Source organism: Myotis lucifugus, unplaced genomic scaffold, assembly GCF_000147115.1.
Source record: "Myotis lucifugus unplaced genomic scaffold, Myoluc2.0 scaffold_216, whole genome shotgun sequence".
NCBI classification, from domain to species: domain Eukaryota; kingdom Metazoa; phylum Chordata; class Mammalia; order Chiroptera; family Vespertilionidae; genus Myotis; species Myotis lucifugus.
Window position 1 is genome coordinate 779,874 of NW_005871264.1, and position 20,211 is coordinate 800,084.

General features: G+C 39.6%; 1 protein-coding gene across 2 annotated transcripts in view; it reads right to left on the minus strand.

Moving 5' to 3' along the window:
• The window catches only part of ATG5 (autophagy related 5), a 118,961-nt gene that overhangs the window by 46,062 nt on the left and 52,688 nt on the right, over positions 1-20,211 (minus strand). For both annotated transcript variants that reach the window (XM_006098008.3, XM_023761769.1), the window contains exon 6: positions 4,657-4,751. In XM_006098008.3, the coding sequence (XP_006098070.1) occupies positions 4,657-4,751 (95 nt within the window). The remainder of the gene's footprint in view (positions 1-4,656; positions 4,752-20,211) is intronic.

The window sequence follows — 20,211 nt, forward strand, 5'->3', positions numbered from 1 at the left end:
TTAACCCTCACGCCCTCACAAGATGGCTGCCTACGACCAGGCTGGCAGGGGGGTTAGTGATGGACGACCAAACAACTGAACAAGCAGGCTGTGTGGGGCAACCAGGCCGGGGGGGGGGGACAGTAAGCGGTGACCAGGCTGGCGGGAGGTGGGAGGTGGGGGGGGGGCAGTTAGGAGCAACCAGGATGGCAGGAAGGGGGGGCAGTTGGGGGCAACCTGGCCGGCAGTGAGGGGCAGTTAGTGGCGATCAGGCCGTCATGCAGAGGCAGCGAGGGGCGATTAGGCCGGCAGCAGGGGGCAGTTAGGGGCGACCAGGCAGGCAGGCAGGTGAGCGATTAGGAGCCAATGGTCTAGGATTGTGAGAGGGTGATGTATGATATTAATCACCACTTGTAGCACTGTGCACAGCTCTGTGCAAAGCATGCAAATATTTATGAGTAAATGAACTTGGTGAATTAATGAATGGATAAGACTTTTCTGACACAAAGTGCATTGGCGGGTTAACATTTATAAATTCACTAGAGGCCCGATGGATGAATTCATGCACCAGTGGTCGGAGTGTCTGCACCCTGGTGGTCAGTGCATGTCATAGTGACTGGTTGACCGGTCAACTGTCTGCCCCCTGGTGGTCAGTACACGGTATAGCGAGTGGTTGAGTGGCCTTAGTATATCATTAGCATATTACGCTTTGATTGGTTGAACAGCCTACCAGTTGACCGGACACTTAGCATATTAGGCTTTATTATATAGGATTGCTTCTTGGAAAACAGAATAATGTGCCAAATATTCACTCACAGTCATTGTACAATGTTTTTAACAGATATCTTCATTAACTACCATCTGTTTACATGTGCTATTCTGAATATGATTCTAGTTCCATTTTTGCAACACTTCCTGCCATTAACCTCATCTCTAGAATACTGGCTAAAATGAAGCACCTGGATTTCAGGAAAACAGACTTGAAATTCACACAACAAACTAAACTGTCATGTCAATGACAGGAATGACACATTTGTGTCTATAATGGGCCTCTAGACTACTTTTGGATTTATTTTACTTTTACCACTAAAATTCTGCCACTACATTATAGTCATTTTGAGTCTATGATAATTGAATTACGGATGAAAAAGAACTAAAGTTTTCTAACAATCTGTACAAAAGTCAGTCGTTAAATGATATCACCAGTTAGAGATTTCCTAGGTTTCTATCAACTTTTTTGGTCAAGGTATACTTCATTTTATGTGACAATTATATCCTCAAAATTCTATAAACTTAATTTTTATAAATAAAGTCATACTTTGTAATAACTCTCATCTAGGTATGAATTCTAGCTCTTCCATTTTTCATTTGTGTGCTCCTGAGCAAGTGACTTTAAAGTCCCTCAGCTTCAGTTTCCTTCCATATAAAATCAAATAATGATACCTACATCATTGTAAGATGGTTTTGAGGCTTCCAAAGACAAAATGGGTCTCACTTAAGCATGCTCTCTGTGCCCTTCCTTTTTACCCCTTGCTACAGAGGAAGTCTATTAGGACTCTGCAAGGAAAAAACAAATATTTTAGCAAAACTATGCCCCTCATTTATCTTATTAATAAATCTGGATTTTCAGGTTTTATTTAAATTTACTTACTAATTTAAGGTCTCAAATAGTACAGAGATTTAGATCTCGTATGTTAAAAAGGTGCAGATTAATAAAAATGCATTTTAAGTAAAAACTATGCAAATCAATGAAATATGCCAACATACAAACAAATCAGCTGTAAAGGAGTCAGCAACAGAAATCTGTATTACATTTAGATCATATAATTAGGAAAATGGAAAGCAGAGCCCTCCTTCCTTTGGATAAGGCAAGAATGAAGAATCTAAAATACAAAATAGGGAATGGAAAAAGGTAAGAAATGAACAATAGGCAAAAACGAAGGCTGCTAAATTTTTATGTTCACTTAATGTATCTCACTTCTAAAATCTTAACAAATTCAAGTGAGAACCCAAATGGAAAGGGGTAAAGGCAACAATAAATTGTCAGTTGAGAACCTCAGTTTCTGTCTCCTAGTTGAGGAAAAAACACTATCGTGACACAGGCAAGGTCAGACAGCAAGCTCTGCCCCAACAGAGGACACCTGGCAGCCACGTTTTGCCAAGCAAATTCTGAGAATTCTCTAGCTCCCCACTTTCTATCTAATTATAGAACTTTATGAAAACCATTCTCTCTTTTATACACATTCTGTCTTTCTCTTCCCCTCCCTCTCTCTCATATTCTTTCTCTCTAAATCCTGTGTGATGACACCACAGAAAGAGGTATGACACAGCTGATAATTTCCCCAGAAATGAATGATAAACGTGAAAAGGAAGATCTCTGCTGTGTACATCTGCACTATTCTAACAATAATAACCCCTATGTTAAGTAACAATATAACACACTTTTCCTATAGGAGTTTAAAGTATTTACAATATAGAAACCACAGTATACAAGTAGTTAAATATACATGTCAAAACCTAACTGTCCAAATAAGTGCTGGGAGGTATACATCGCAAATTAGTTTTGGAGTTCTTTTGAGGATGTCTTCAGAATTTGTGATATGTTTTATTCAACTATTCCACAAATAAGATACTTTGCTAAACTCTGGGAATGCATTATGGCACATTACTATGAAGATCATGGAAAACAGAATAGTCCTCAATTAACTATTAATTGATGAACAATTTAATAAATTAACAAATACTCACAAAAGCCTACTAGTACATGCCAGGTACCTTTTAGACCATGGACACACAGCATGAACAAAACAATTACTCTGCATCCATAAAAAGATGAACCATTTGAAAAGTATAAATTTCATTTTTGGAAGTGATTAAAAGTCATACGGCACCATAAGGACTTGAGTCAAAAGGTGCCATAAAGAAAAGGACTATTTGTTGTAAAAATGATCAATCTGCTTTGAAGCTAGGAGTTTAAATGTTTTAAAAAATAAGAGCATCACTGGTATAATTATATAAACCAGTCATATCGCTTCTTTATAACTATGCCCCCCTTTCATTGTATGGATGGGGAAACAGAGGCCTAGCAAGGCTGAGTAACCTCCTATGGATACACAGGTGTCAGGTCTGGCCTCCCAAAGAGCCTTAGAAGCCTCCCTTCTAGTTAAGTGCTCTTTCTAGGAAACAACTTTTTTTCTCAAGGGCAATTGCTTTATCATTTTTGTCTGAAATATTTTACAGTATTTTTTAGCTCAGTGAGATTGACATGTAGGCACAAATGTCAGACCAGGGAAGTGAAGCAAAAATAGGTGAAAATACCCAAGTCATTAACTCAATTAATATTTGACAAAGGAAGCAAAGGGATACAATGGAGTTAAAGATAGTCTCTTCAATAAGTGGTTCTGGGAAAATTGGATAGATACATACAAAAAAATGAAACTAGACCACCAACTTACACCATACACAAGAATAAACAACATGGATAAAAGACTTAAATGTAAGTCCTAAAACCGCAAAAAGTCTAGAAGAAACCACAGGCAGCAAAATATCAGACATCTCTCATAGCAATATGCTTGCTAATACATCTGCTAAGGCAAGGGAAACAAGTGAGAAAATAAACAAATGGACTGCATCAAAATAAAAAGCTTCTGCACAGCAAAAAGAAACCGTCAACAAAATGAAAAGGTAACCCATTGTATGGGAGAACTTCTTTGCAATGATACATCTGATATGGGTTTAATCTCCAAAATACACAAGGAACTCATACAACTTAACAAAAGGAAGACAAACAAATGGGCAAAGAACCCAAATAGACACTTCTCTAAAGTGGACATACAGAGAGATGGTCAAGAGACATATGGAAAAATGCTCAAAGTCACTAATCATCAGAGAGATGTAAATTAAAACAACAGTGAGGTATAACCTCACACCTGTCAGGATGGCTATCATCAACAAATCAACAAATGAAATGTGCTGGCGAGGATGTGGAGAGAAGGGAATCCTAGTACACTGCTGGTGGGAATGCAGACTGGTGCAGCCACTGTGGAAAACAGTATGGAGTTTCCTCAAAAAGTTAAAAATGGAACTCCCAGTTGACCCAGTGATCCCACTTCTAGGAATATATCCTAAGAAGCCAGAAACACTAATCAGAAAGAATATATGCACCCCTATAGCAGCACAATTTACAATAGCTAAAATCTAGAAATAGCCCAAATGCCCATCAGATGAGTGGATAAAAAAGCTATTACACATTTATACCATGGAATACTATGCAGCTATAAAAAAGAAGGATCTTTTACCCTTTGAGACAGCATGGAGGGACCTGGAGGGTAATATGCTAAGCGAAATGCCAGAGAAAGACAAGTATCACATGATTCTACTCATATATGGAATCTAATGAACAAAATAAACTGATGAACAAAATAGATCCAGAGACATATAAGCAAGGAACAGACTGACGAATCTCAGAGGGAAGGGGAGGGGAAGATAGGTGGGTAGAGAGAAATTAACTGAGAACTTATATGCATATATGCATAATTCATGGACACAGACAACAGTGTGGTGAAGGCCTGGGAGGGGGGAGTGCAGGGTGGAGGGGATCAATGCACTAGAGAACTTCAAGAAGTAAGATGTCTGAGGCTTTCATAAGTTGTTATTGTTAATAATGTAACTTCCTACCTGATATATTCTAAAAGGGATGTAACGAAATCCACTTTCTTCTGCTGGATATTCCATGAGTTTCCGATTGATGGCCCAAAACTGGTCAAATCTGTCTGTAACGATAAATTATTTATTAAAAGTGAACAACATTATAATTTAATACCTCACATGAAGAGATGAAAGTTGTTAAACTTCTACCTCTTAGAAATTTCTGAAAGGGTATTATTTATATATATGATTTTTTCCCTTAAGTTTATATTTCTATAACTAAACACAAAGATATAAAATTAATTTTCTACATTATTGCTTCCTCTTCCTAGGTAGACATTTGTCTCATAAGAAAAACCCTAAACAGATTATGACTGGGATACCCCATCAGACTGGGATGAATATCTTGATTTCCTTTGTTCTACTCCTACTTTCTAAACCAGCCGTGGGCAAACTACGGCCCGCGGGCCGGATCCGGCCCGTTTGAAATGAATAAAACTAAAAAAAAAAAAAGACCGTACCCTTTTATGTAATGATGTTTACTTTGAATTTATATTAGTTCACACAAACACTCCATCCATGCTTTTGTTCCGGCCCTCCGGTCCAGTTTAAGAACCCATTGTGGCCCTCGAGTCAAAAAGTTTGCCCACCCCTGATCTAAACTATAAAGGCAACCGCTTCAAGTGACCTGAATTTTAGCCAGAACTTGCTTTAAGAAATGAAGTCAAAATACCAAACATAGTTAACATTAAACAGCAAAAAATATAAAATTATAGGAAATGCTTTGAAACAAATGTGAACTAATTAAACAACACCTTAAAAATTTTTTCAGGTTTAATTTTTTTTTAAAAACCCACTTTACTGAGATATAATTCAAATACCACAAAATTCATCCTTTTAAAGTGTATGACTGAGTGTTTTTTAGTATATTCAGAGTGAAGCAACCATTGGCAATATCTAATTTCTGAAAATTTTCATCATCCCAAAAAGAAATACATACCCATTAATAGTTATTCCCTTTCCCCATCCTCCTTGCTCTGGAAATCACTAATCTCTATTCTACTCCAAAAATTTTACATAAATGAAATCATATAAGATGCAGTCTTTTGCATCTGTTCTCTGCCCCCCGCCCCGCCCCCCAGACTATGTTTAAGGTTCATTTATGCTATAGCATCTATCAGAACTCCATTCGTTTTTATGGCCAAATAATATTTCATTGTATGGAGATATCACACTTTGTTTACCCATTCATCAGTTCATGGGACATTTGAGCTGTTTTCACTTTTTGGCTACTATGAACATTCATGTACAAGTTCTTGTGTGGATGCGAATTTTTTCAATTTTCTTGTGTATATACCTGCCATATGGTACCTATGTCTTGAGGAATTGCCAAACTGTTTTCCAAAGAGGCAGCACCAATTTACATTCTCGTCAGAAACGTATAAGGGTTCCAATTTATCTACATCCATGCCAATACTTGTTATTGCCCATCTTTTCTATTATAGTCATCCTAGTGGGTGCAAAGTGATATTTCCTTATAGTTTTGATTTCCATTTCCCTAGTGACTAATTATGTTGAGCATCTTTTCATTTGTTTACTAGCCATTTATATATCTTCTTTGGAGCAGTGTCCATCAAATCCTTTGTCCCCTTTTTATATATGAGAGTTCTTTATGTATTCTGGATACAAGTCCCTTATCTGATAAAGGATAAGTAAATTACCCCCCCCCCCACACCCCTGCATTGTTATTTAACTCACTGAGAATTTTAGCTTAAATGATTTTTCTCTCAGAATCAAATCTCTGTAAAGCAAATAGCTCCAGGATTTCAGATCAGTTTGGTATTAAAGCATATTCTCCACTACTAGATTCGTCTCAATCCAATCTACTGGCAATCTACTCATCCTGCTTATGCCATCAAAATTGTTTTAAAAAATAAAGTTTAGTTGTTTCCTCTGATATCCATGGTCCAAAAGACTGTGTCAGGCTCTAGGCCAGTGGTCGGCAAACTCATTAGTCAACAGAGCCAAATATCAACAGTACAACGATTGAAATTTCTTTTGAGAGCCAAATTCTTTAAACTTAAACTATATAGGTAGGTACACTGTTATTAACTTAATTAGGGTACTCCTAAGGCTTAGGAAGAGCCACACTCAAGGGGCCAAAAAGCCGTATGTGGCTCGCGAGCCGCATTTGCCGACCACGGCAGTCTAGGCCTTCTCTAGAGTGATACTACACTAAGACTGACAGCACATGGAATTTAGAATCCAGTTAGTTCTTTGCAATTTTACAAATAACAACTATTTTTCAGATTGTTATGAATTTAATGCAGAACCAAGACCAGACGCTTGGTTTTCTGATTCAAAGTCCACAACCGTTTCAACAGCTGCAACCACAAAACTGTATCATAATGTTAAGAGGAGCTCCTTTGACCACAGTCCTTTCATTTATGAATCAATTATTCTTTTAATGCTTTTTAAAAATTACTTTTTTGTCTGGCCAGTGTGGCTCAGTGGTTGAGCATCAACCTATGAACAAGGAGGTCAGGTCACGGTTCGATTCCCAGTCAGGATACACGCCCAGGTTGCTGGCTTGATCCCCAGTAGGAGCGTGCAGGAGGCAGCCAATCAATTATTCTCTCTCATCATTGTTATTTGTTTCTCTCCTCTCCCTTCCTCTCTGAAATAAATTAAAAATGTATTTTTTAAAAGTATTTTTTTCTGCCGAAACCAGTTTGGCTCAGTGGATAGAGCGTCGGCCTGCGGACTGAAAGGTCCCGGGTTCGATTCCGGTCAAGGGCATGTACCTGGGTTGCGGGCACATCCCCAGTAGGAGATGTGCAGGAGGCAGCTGATCGATGTTTCTCTCTCATCGATGTTTCTAACTCTATCTCTCTCCCTTCCTCTCTGTAAAAAATCAATAAAATATATTTTTTTAAAAAAGTATTTTTTTCCATTAAGTAGTAAGCAAAAATGTAATTGCTAAATAAAATGATTCTTCTTGCACACCTGAGATTTTACTCACTGCTCATCATTTATGATCTCTAGCACCTATCTACAATAATGCATGCATAATATATGCTCTTGAGGCAAAGAGCAAATAATAGAATACTATGTACAGAACTTCTCACTGAAAATTTTGGGTTCTAATCCTAGGTTTGCAACTAAACAGCTACGTGACCAGAAAGAAATCAACTGAAAAGTCTACCATAATTCACTTATAGATAAATCAAGGAATTAGATTAAATAGCTTCTAATGCCTCTCCTGAAAATAAAATTTTATAATTATTTAAGATACCCTCTTTTATTAAAATAGAACCTGTTAAAAACCACAAGAAAAACATTATAGTAAAATGAAGATTTATACTATTTTTAATAGGAAAAAACCCCACCAAACATGGGTTAAAGCAGTCATTCTTAACCAGAGAAGATTTTGCTCCCTGGTAGATCTGGAGACATTTTTGGTTGTCACAACTATAGTCCAGGGATGCTGCTACACACCACACAATGTGCAGGACAGCACCCTACAAACAAGAATTATCTGACTCAAAATGTCAATAGGGTCAAAGGAAGGAAAGCAAATACAAACATACAATAAAAAGTACAGAAAGGTTATTAACAAACAAGTTTTTATGTACTTATATAGCAAAAAAAAAAAAAAATCTGGAAAAACAACATTATTGTGTCCATTATCAATTTAATGACAACTCTAAATTCACCCTTCAACATATGCAGTGCCATAATGGACACCATTTCTTTAAGCGTCTCTACTGTGATGAGCACATCAAGCTTTCCCATATAAGGTGCTGAAAGGACACTGTAAGAAAAGGGGGCTCCTGACTATAGGCACATGAAGGCCCCTTGCCCTTATCAGCACCCTGATTTCCTGTGGAGGCCCATCTGGGTGACTCCTCTAAGGTTTCCCACAGAGCTACCACTCCCTCTGCATGCACGGGACACTTGTTACTGGTGGCCTGCACTCCACATTGTACTGATTGTCCAGTGAATGCAGACCAGCTCTAATCTGGGAAAAATAACCAACTTTCCACTAATCCAGGGGGTCATCTCTACCTTTTCCAACAAGTTCTAAACCCAGCCTTGGAAAGGGGCTCCTTGTAAGTGTGACCTTCTTCCCTTAATCCTAGGGTATCATATATAGTCATATCTTTTGAAAAACCTGAAGAATAAAAGTGGCAATTTTAAAATTGATGAACAAAAACATATCCAGAGACAGAGAAGCATCGATCAGACTGTCAAACATCAGAGGGAAGACAGGGGAAGGGGGAGAGATCAACCAAAGCAGCGGTCGCCAACCTGTGTTCCATGGACCACTGGTGGTCCATGAGGTCTGAAAGGTTGGCGACCGCTGAACCAAAGGACTTGTATGCATGCATATAAGCATAACCAATGGACACAGACATTAGGGGGGTGAGGGCACGAGAGGGGGGGTGGAGGCAATGGGGGGGGGATAAGGACACATATATAATACCTTAATCAATAAAGAAAAATAAAAAAGTCCAGTATACTTTAAAAAAGTGACAATTTTAAAGAATGTATCTATATTTTCATTTAAGATTTATGAGAGTTAAGAACTGAAGGTGGGTTTTTAACATTCTCACACCACAAATAATGTATGTATCTACAAGCTCCCACAGGAGACATGGAGGACATCTATGGGCCTGCTACTCAGCCTCATTCAGTAATGTAGTTGTCGCTGGCTGAAACCCTCAAACTATAAAAAAGGGGTAAAATGGCCTCCACATGCACACACTATCCACTTCCTGCTCTTTAATGCCTGTAATGTCAAAAAACAGATTTATTGCACCCCCCCAAAAAAGTATCAGATCATGACAGTCCATAATACACAAATGTTAAGCTTTTCTTTGAAGAGAAAAGCAAATGGTTGAACATCACAATGAAGGGACCCTGCTCTTCACAAAATTTGCATTTACCAACATTACTATTCAAATTACTACAAGTGGTAGTGTATGTATGGTGTTTAGTATTTTTGACCTGAAACTTTCAAAATATGTAACAGACATCATATCTAATTATAGACTTATTTGAATTAATTTATTCATATGTAATATGTTAAATATTTTTGAAAAGCAAAATAGGAAGGGGAAAAAGAAATAGCAATTACTGGGCCCGGCCGCAGTGGCCCAGTGGTTAACCGTTGACATAAGTACCAGGAGGTACAAGGTTCAATTCCCCGGTAGGCACATGCCCAGGTTGTGGGCTTCATCCCAAGTAGGAGGCATGCAGGAGCTACCAATCAATGATTCTCTCTCATTACTGATGTTTCTATCTCTCTCTCCCTCTCCCTTCCTCTCTGAAATCAATAAAAATTTATTAAAAGAAAAAAGAAACAGCAATTACTGGTAGGGTACCTAACGCAGATGTGTTAAAAAAGTGACCTGTATCTTCGAACTCATTTGTCTTCTGAGTCTAATAAATTCAGAGAATCTTATGTTACCAGGACAGTTAGGCTGAATCATGGCAAGCAGCAGCATACCCACTGGTGCTTAGATGCTGCTCAACAGAAGTACACCATACATTTCTATGAGACCATCTGCTTGAGGCTTAAAGTTACTGAGAAATATCTTTGGGGAGGCCCTAACTAAAGCAAAGAAGTCTTGAAAGACTTCAAGGCCCCATGAAAATTCATCATGAAGACAGAGGAGGCAGGGCTACCAGACTGGCCTCTACATTAAGGCTCAGAGGAGTGCCAATCCTGGAGAAGGCTAATCCTTAAATACTGTATATAAACACTCATTTTGCAGTAGAGTTGTACCCTAGGGAATTGGTTGTTTGAGTGAATCAAGAGAGCAATAAAATCTGCATCCCAGGAAAATCCTGACCTGCACTATCATTGTCTCTGAATATGATGTTTATCTACTCCTGTGCTGTAGTCTAGAAAATTGGAGTCAAAGGCAGTAATCAGTATATATATTTTATAGTGCAATTAATTCTCTCTGTATTCACTGTTATAACTTTCATCTAAACCACTATCATCTTTCAACTAAAGCATTGTACAGCCTACTAATTGATCTCTGCCACTCCACTTATATCTCTACACAGCATCCAGAATGTGCTTTTAAATAAACTGAATCAGATCATTAATGAATAAATTTCCAAACACTTTTCTAATGAGTCATAAGGAATAATGCTTTATGATGTACTTTAATAATATGGTTATTTCAAATTTCATATTAGAATCATTATTTTAAAAGACAATCTACAGTACCTCCTTTATGCCTGCAACCAGGGCAGGTTGGTCCCCGCCCAAACTCTGCATGCAAGCAACCATCTATAATAATAAAAGTGTAATATGCTAATTAGACCGGATGTCCTTCCGGATGAAGCCGGGGCTTGCGAGAGAAGCCTGGGTCCTGGGTGCCTGCGGGTGGCCGAAGGGAAGCCAGCCCAGGTCCTGGATGCATGGGTCCTGGGTGCCTGCCGGCAGCCGGAGGGAAGCAAGCCCGGGTCCCGGATGACAGAGGGAAGCCGGTGCCGGCAGTCAGGGGAAGGAAGGCCTACTCTTGCATGAATTTCATGCATTGGGCCTCTAGTCTATATATATAAAAGGCTAATATGCTAAGTGTGTTTCCCACTGTCCGACCAGTCGCTATGATGTGCACTGACCATCAAGGGGCAGATGCTCAACACAGGAGCTGCCGTGATGTACACTTGCCATTTACAGAGAAACGGCAGCACGGACCTGGCTGACAAAGCAACACTCGGCTTCCCCGAGTGGGACACAGGCCCTGCCACCACCCAGAGTGACAGTCCACCAAATCGCAGCTGCTGCTGCTGAAACCCCATGGCCAGCCCAGAAACGGTCGCCTTGGGCATCGGGTAATGATGTACTGTAGCAACGCCTGGCTTTCTCTCCCTAGCAATTAGCCTCTTTGCAATTTCTTCAGCCCAGGAACATGAGTTGCTTTATACTCAGATGGAAACATTTACACTTTAACCAAATGTCTGTGAAGCATCTTCCCGTGCCTCATCTCATTTGATCCTCAAAGAAGACCTGGAGTAAGTAGATAGGAGACTTGGTGGAATCCTATTTTCTTTTCATTAGCCGGAAAACAGAGATTTAGAAACCTTAGAAACTTGACCCGACTGAAAAAAAGAAATGGTAGACCTTGAAAATGACTTCAGGTTTTCTCACTGCACAGAATATAGTCAAACACTGCTGCAGTTAAATATTTTACCCTTTGTTCTCCCTGTGTGATCTACAATAATAATCTGCTTCATGTTGATATTTACCGCTGTGTTGCTGACAATTACCTGAAAGAGAAGTTGGGGTGCTTCACTGGGCTGAAAAAAGTTTAGCTAAGCAGGTCTAATTAAGCAAGTTTATTATCTACACTAATAAAAGACAAAGATGCTAACTGACCATACCTTCGTTACGCCCACCAGCCAATCAGAGCGATTATATGCAAATTAACTTAACCAAGATGGCGGCCAGCAGCCTCGGAGCTGGAGCAAGCCAGAGGCTTGGTTGCCCCGGCGATGGAGGAAGCCAAGCTTCCCGCCTGCCATGGCTGGCTGTGGCCTCCGCAAAAGGCAACAAAGTTTCAATTATAGAAGACAAATAAATCCCAGATACCTGCTTCCAGCCAGCCTCCACTGGGAGCTTGGGTGGCTGGGGCCTGTGGCCAGCCTGCAAACAGCCATCAGCCCCTCACCCAGAATGGCCACATCCTCATGGGGTGAGGGTCCCCACTGGGGGGCTTGGACAGCTTGCAAACAGCCATCAGCCCCTCACCCAGGCTGGCCAGGCACCCCAGTGGGGACTCCCACCCGAAGGGGCTGTGGCCAGCCTGCAAACAGCCATCAGCCACTCACCCAGGCTGGCCAGGCACTCCAGCAGGACCCCCCCTCCCTGAAGGGGGTGTGGCCAGTCTGAAAACGGCCCTCAGCCCCTCACCCAGGCTGGCCCGGCACCCCAGTGGGGACCCCCACCCTGAAGGGGGTGTGACCAGTCTGAAAACGGCCCTCAGCCCCTCACCCAGGCTGGCCAGGCACCTCAGCGGCACCCCCATCTGATCCAGGACACCATTCAGGGCAAACCAGCCGGCCCCCACCCATGCACCAGGCCTCTATCCTATATAGTAAAAGAGTAATATGAAAATTGACCCTAACAACAGAGGTACTGGGAATCACTGGTCACTATGACACACACTGACCACCAGGGGGCAGACGCTCAATGCAGGAGCTGCTCCATGGTGGTCAGTGTGCTCCCACAGGGGGAGCTCTGCTCAGCCACAAGCCAGGCTGATGGCTGCCAGTACAGCGGTGGTTGTGGGAGCCTCTCCTGCCTCCTCAGCAGCGCTAAGGATGTCCGACTGCAGCTAGGCCTGGTCCCTGCTGGCAAGTGGACATCCCCCGAGGGCTCCTGGGCTGCCAGAGGGATGTCTGACTGCCAGCTTAGGCCCAATCCCCCGGGGAGGGGCCCTAAGCCAACAGGTGGTCATCCCCTGAGGGGTCCCAGACTGCGAGAGGGCACAGGCCAGGCTGAGGGACCCTCCCGAGTGCACAAATTTTTGGGCACCAGGCCTCTAGTATATCTATAAAAGGCTAAGTTGACTCACGCATGCGCGAAACACATAAAGCTCTCGCTGGTGCCAATCGCACACATATGTTTCCATTGTCAATGTTGATTGTGAATTTGGTTGACACTTCTATTACAGAGAAAGGGCGGATAGCGATATTAAAATATTTCTTCTAATCAATTTTCCTTTTAATGTGCACAAATTCGTGCACCGGGCTACTAGTGTCAGCAATTAAATATTTCTGCCCCAAGAAGCAGGTTCTTTTCAGTCATCTTTGACCCCCTTGGAATGCAGTGTTTCCTGCATGCATCTCAGATCTAATTGACTACCAATCTGCTTACTTACTAGGCTCCAAGTTACCCTATTTTTCTTTTCTGTCCCTAGAAAACACCAAGCTCATTCCCTTATCACAGTTTTCTAATCTTCACATAGCCGCTTCTTTCTCATCATTCAAGTCTCGAAAGTGTCACATCCTCAGAGATTTCCCTCATAATTGCAGCAAAGTCATTATTCTATTTACTACCAAACACTTATCGTTACTTGAAATTATTCTATTGCTTATTAACTATCATTCTCCCCAAACTAAAATTTAAGTTCCATGAGGGCCAGGCATTTCTCTTCAGTCCTAAAAAGTTCCTGGCACAAAGTACATGCTCAATGAACTTTTGTTAAATAAATAACTAAATGAATGACTGATTTAGGCAAGTGGGGAAAAACAAAAAGAAGGAACCCCAAATGTTAAAAGCAGTGGAAAAAGCAGACATCCTAGAGCAGGGGTGGGCAAACTTTTTGACTCAAGGGCCACAATGGGTTCTTAAACTGGACCGGAGGGCCGGAACAAAAGCATGGATGGAGTGTTTGTGTGAACTAATATAAATTCAAAGTAAACATCATTACATAAAATGGTACGGTCTTTTTTTTTTTTAGTTTTATTCATTTCAAATGGGCTGGATCCGGCCCGCGGGCCGTAGTTTGCCCACAGCTGTCCTAGAGCCACACTGCCTGCCTTTGTTTCCTAAATTTGCCATTTATTAATATCTGGGTGAGGTTAAGCAAGAAACTTTTAAACTTTGTGTGTCAATTTCCTCATTTATAAAATGAAGATATTAATAGTATATATTCATAAAGTCACTGGAAGGAATAAGTGAGTTAATATATGCAAAATACTTACAATAGTACTTGGCACAAAGTAATACTACATGTGTTTTGTCTCTCAGGCTGCCAGAGATGCTGAGTTTCTAGAGTCAGCAACAAGGTAAGTGAAAGGTGAAAGCCAATATGGCAAAGGATTATGCCAAACCCCCATCATCACAAGATTGCTGGAGTGTCCAGTCTGGCTCAGGGCCAGGGAGTTTGCACCATTCATATCAAATTCTATGTGAATGCTGCCCCCTGAAGTAATGCAATTGAAATGGCCTTTGCCAACCATAGTGGGGAGAATAAGAACACAATCCAGTTGCAACACTTTACAACACCAAATTCCCTTCAGGTCTCATTTTTCTTCCTCCAATCCTTTCAACTACCATACAAGGCCCTATTTTCTCACTCTGTGGGAACAATTTACTCGCCTTTTACCTTCCATCATTTCAACTGCATTAATCTCCAGCCATATCATGAAATAGTAGGGGGAGCAAGAATGGTGATCCAAGAACATCTAAGTCAACATCTGGGGAGTCCTCCAGTTTTGACAGGCTAGTCTGAGTTCCACCTAAGATCTAATGACCACTCCTTCTCAAGCCCTCTCTCTCCTAATACATCTTAAAATATTAGGAACAGAATGAAAAAAATGATGTTTCTTATTAATCGGGGAAGAGGCTCACAATTGTTATAAAAAGCATCAGTCTACAAATGGAGCTAGTGAAAACTACTTTATAAATGGTTTAGAAATATTGCTGGAAACTTAAAGAAAGCTAATCTCATCAAGTATTGAAAAAAGCAGGCTGTAAATTTTAATTTCAACATCACAAACCAATAAACTATTACTGCGAGTTTCAACAGGTTTAATGTATTCCAAGTCAATCCAGTAATTAACTTTATTTTTAAGTAGACAGAATTCAATTACAGTATTCTAGCTAATTAAGTAAAGTTTATTTCCAATTTATTTTGAAATCGGGCCAGTAACAACATAAAAAATTCAAAATTCAAAAATTCACAATGCCAAAAAACCCCCCACTTATTCTATGTGCTCATGTTAAAAATAAAAAAGGGGGAATCATCTTCAATTACACTGCAGTCTTCACTTACTCTAAAAGACAATCTTTAAAAAGTATCTTGTTTGCCAAAAAGAGATTTACAGAGCTATATAGTACAGTGGCAGCCCAAGACTAATTAACTAAATGTATTCCTGCATAAATCACCTATAGATTTATAACCAATAATCTGATTTATTACCTTTCAAAACCACTATAAATTGAGAAAATGTTTTCCCTCTTAGGCTAAATTACAGCTTATCACTTTCTTAGATTCAGAGGGCCAGAAACGAATTTAAGGAATCAAACTCATTCTCACTCACTCAGAGAGCACTCCAAAGTCCTAAGACAAAAATAAAAATCGACTTTAATTTTTGAAAGACAGACAAGAAATAGATATTCCATTATACTCACTGTCACCTTGTGGTTTATTATGCAGGATATTGTCATTTCTAATACAAATCCCTCATGCTTCTGATGAGAAAATGTAAATGAAAAAGTCTTATTAATAATTATTCACTGGAGATGCAGTAAATAATGCAGCATTTCTCAGCATCAGGTGAGCACTTGGACCACCTGAGGAGCTTTAAAAAACACTAATGTCAGGCTCCCACTCTAGACCAATTATTTCAGATTCCCTGGCAAATGTACTCTTGGGAAGCTCCAAGATGATTCTAATATGTAGCCAGATTAACCACCTGCAGATGCAATGAAAAATACTCTCACTTTAGAATCTAGGTTCAAATCCTGATCCCATCTCTTACTAGCTCTGTGAGCTCATTTCCTCATTTTCAAAGTTGACAATGTTTATCTAATTATTCTCAGGAATCTTAAGATAATGCATATAAAAGTGCCCAGGCCTGGGACACCACAGGGATTTAGTAAATGTAATATAATTTCGGGTAAATTCTGTTCTATTTCAATTTCATGTAATCTGTCTGTGACGGTTACATGAAAAACATCTCTTTTTAAAAAGTCCCCAATTTGCCCTAACCGGTTTGGCTCAGTGGATAGAGCGTCGGCCTGCAGACTGACGGGTCCCAGGTTCGATTCTGGTCAAGGGCATGTACCTTGGTTGTGGGCACATCCCCAGTAGGGGGTGTTCAGGAGGCAGCTGATTGATGTTTCTAACTCTCTATCCCTCTTCCTTCCTCTCTATAAAAAAAAAGTCCCCAATTTGCAAACAGTTCATATTATGAATATCTAGTTTAATTCTAGGCAATGAAGGAAAAAAAAAGAGTAAAACAGTTGATGGAAGGAAGTGTGCTCAAACAAGATTTTACTTTGGGAGCAAAGTAAAACAGCAAAACACAAAGAGTTGAATTATTTGTTCCAATTATGTACCTAATTGAGTACTGAGAGCTCTATAGAGAATTAAAAAACAAACAAAATACAACACATACAATAGGATTTTTCCTTCACTTAATATGTAGTTGAGGAAGCCAAACTGACATACCTACAATTATCACAAGTTTTAATGGGTCTGGTTGGTCCTTTATCTTGAAATTAGTAGTGCTTGATGGGTCAAGTCCTCCCCACTCTGTCCCCATCTTTTCAAAGGTAAATGACTAAATGACAGATGCTAAAAAACATGTTAAAGGTTAGGCTGGTGGCCCAGTGGTTAGGGCGCTGGCACCAGCACTGAAGGGTTGTGGGTTTGATTCCCCATCAAGGGCACATACCTGGGTTGCAGGCTTGATCCCAGGCCCAGGTTGGGCACAATGAGGAGTCAACCAATTAATGCATCTCTTGCACATTTATGTATCTACATTTCTCTCTCTCACTCTCCCCACCTCCTCCACTCGCTCTTAAAAAAAAAAAAAAAAAGGTTAGGCTAGTAAAGAAGTGATACTAAACAAAACAAGACTAAAATGTGCTAGAGTAAAAAGTTGTGGGTTCTGATTGTAATAGGACCTCAGAGATCATTTTTATTAATAATGTACCTGAACAGAATTTAGACATTTTAAAAACCCAATTGATGTTCATAGCATTTTACATAGGAGAAACTGCAGTTCAAAGCAGGTGAATGATTTGCCTGTGATCATCAAACCAGCAGGCTCTCAGGGATGCTACCCTTATCACAGAAAACTTTCAGTAGCATTTCTATAAGTAAAAACACTACTTGCTTGGTAAAACTCCAAGTTGAGTCAATTCAATAACCTATGATTAAGAAGAATCTGGGAAACCATTAATGAATGGAATGTTCATGTTATCAAAAATTCCAGAGTTCTATACTTCAAAATTCATGATAGTGTCAGGTAATAGTGAAGGGGACCAAAGTTTTGCCACCCCAAAACTTTGCCTTTTGCAATCGTAATTTAAGCTCGTTGAGAAACAAAAGACTCAAAAAGAACCTTTAACCCTTTCCTACCCCAAGAGATTCAGATGAAAAGGCCTGCTCCAGGAATGGAAACTTAGCATATTCACCTTGTACCATTAGATAGGCAGGCTCCAGGCAGTGGCCAAGTAGCTAGATGCTCCCATGTCCATTGTTTCTGGGTATCCTAGCGAGAATTTGCCTGCCACGTGTGTTCTGCTCCTTGTCAGCTCCCTGTGAATTGCCTATTCCTTTGAAATCTCAGGCTCCTGCCCCCCTTCTCCTTTGACCATGAAGACATATAAACCTCAATTGCCCAATGCATTTGGGGTCTCATTTTTATATGGCACCCCCAAACGCATTCATATAACAAACTTTGAGTGGGGAAAAAAATAATCTATTTCAGCTATCACAGTAGTTTAATTTCATCTCCTTTGGCAGTTACAGATGACAAAACTGAACAGTTAGCAGTCACTGCTGCAGAAATAAATATTTGCTTCAACATATTCACTAAGTCATATTTTTTCAATGAGAATCAGGGGAAATGCACTGTGATAATCAAGTGAAAATATTACTCAATTAGGAACTACACCTCTTAAAAGACAAGGACAATGATGAGTGAAACTGAAAAATCATAGTTCAAATTTTAGCCATTAGGATTATTCAGGTGGCATTACTGCAAAATTAATTTGTCTTAACTCATTCACTGCCAAAACAAAGCTGATTCTTAACATTCTACACATACCTCAAAAAATAGGAATATACTTTATTATTTCCCATAATGAGTTTATTTTGGGCTAAATAGTATTTTAAACCTATTCAATAGCTTCTAGTGATAAGTGGCATACAAAATGTATCTTATAAAGCACAAAAAATTAATCAGGATTCCAAGAATTCTAGCAGGAATAGAGTTGATAAAATTTAAAATTTTCTACCCGTATTTCTCAACTTATTCATTTACAACTTAAATGTCTGAATCTCACACAGTATTCTTTGGTGTGAAATAACATTCTTTGAGTGTAATATCATAATTTGATAAATAAAAATATTGGGGGGGGGGAGACACTTCTAAATGTAAAGCCTTTCCCCTTAACAAGCCTATGAGAAAATCTAAGAAGAATATTATCAAAAACAAGAAGCTAGCTAAAGAAAAACAGCCCCAAAAATCTTGAAGTTTAATTTTGAGTGTGGCTTATGATAATTTAAAATAAAGTAAAATTTTGCTGGTTAAATCTTTTATGGAAATTAACTCCAATTTTAAAAATGAGATATTTTATTGATATCCATCTACTGTTAATGATAGAAATAAGCTACATGTTTAAAAAAAAAAAAAAAAGCCAGGGAATCAAGAATAGTCTGAATCCTAAATGGACTCTGGGGGAAGAAATGCATAAGTAGAAAGCCACTTTGAAGATAATAATCAGAACTTGACTCAACACACTGCATCTTAGATGAACAAATTAGTTTATTTTGTACTCTTTTTTTTAAGGGCTGCTTCTTTTTTAGTGTTTGTGTTAAAACCTTGCAGCTCTCTGAATTCAGCTAATTAAAATACTGGCATAGTTTAATACTTAAATGTGGTTTTCACATAAAAGGATTTCTGAATCTTCTAGTTCTTAAAGCAGTAAGTGACATGCAATGAATAGTAAGAAATTAGCCTATTATAGAACTGTGTTTACGTCTCTGGTTCAGGAAAAGACATCACTAATACAGAGAATTCTGACACCCAGAGCTTATTTTCATAGCCACTGAATCAGAATTGGTCTGCATACGCAGAGATGGAGTAAACAGAGTATCACAGCGGTGGGGTGAGAGAGGAGAGGCTTGAAATGCTGAAATTCTCAAGAAAGTAATTTCCATGTCTTTGTTTAAAAAGTACATGAAATAGGTACCTGGGAATAGATCATACACTGGCCAGCATTAGTTAGAGATTTCTGAGCTAAAATATTTATTTGGCCATCCAGACCCCACAAAGATAATGAAGGAATGGGTCAGAGACTAAGTAAACTTAAGTGAGAAGAGAGACAGAAGAAGTGTTAATATATATATGTAGAACTAGGTCAAGTACCACAAGGAAATCTAGAAAGGGAGATGAAATTAAGCGAAAGAAGAAGAAAAAGAAAAAATATAGAAGACACATGTTACTTCAAAAATGTAAGCACTGCCCAGCTGGTGTGGCCCAGTGGTTGCGTGTCGACCTATAAACCAGGAGGTCACAGTTCGATTCCCCATCAGAGCACATGCCCAGGTTTTGGGCTCAAGGTATGCAGGAGGCAGCTGATCAATGATTCTCTCTCTCCCTCTCTGAAGTCAATAAAAATATATTTTTTAAAAATGTAAGCATAGCCCTGACTGGTTTGGCTCAGTGGATAGAGCGTTGGCCTGCGGACTGAAAGGACCCAGGTTCGATTCCAGTCAAGGGCATGTACCTTGGTTGCGGGCACATCCCCAGTAGGAGGTGTGCAGGAGGCAGCTGATCGATGTTTCTCTCTCATCGATGTTTCTAACTATCTCTCTCCCT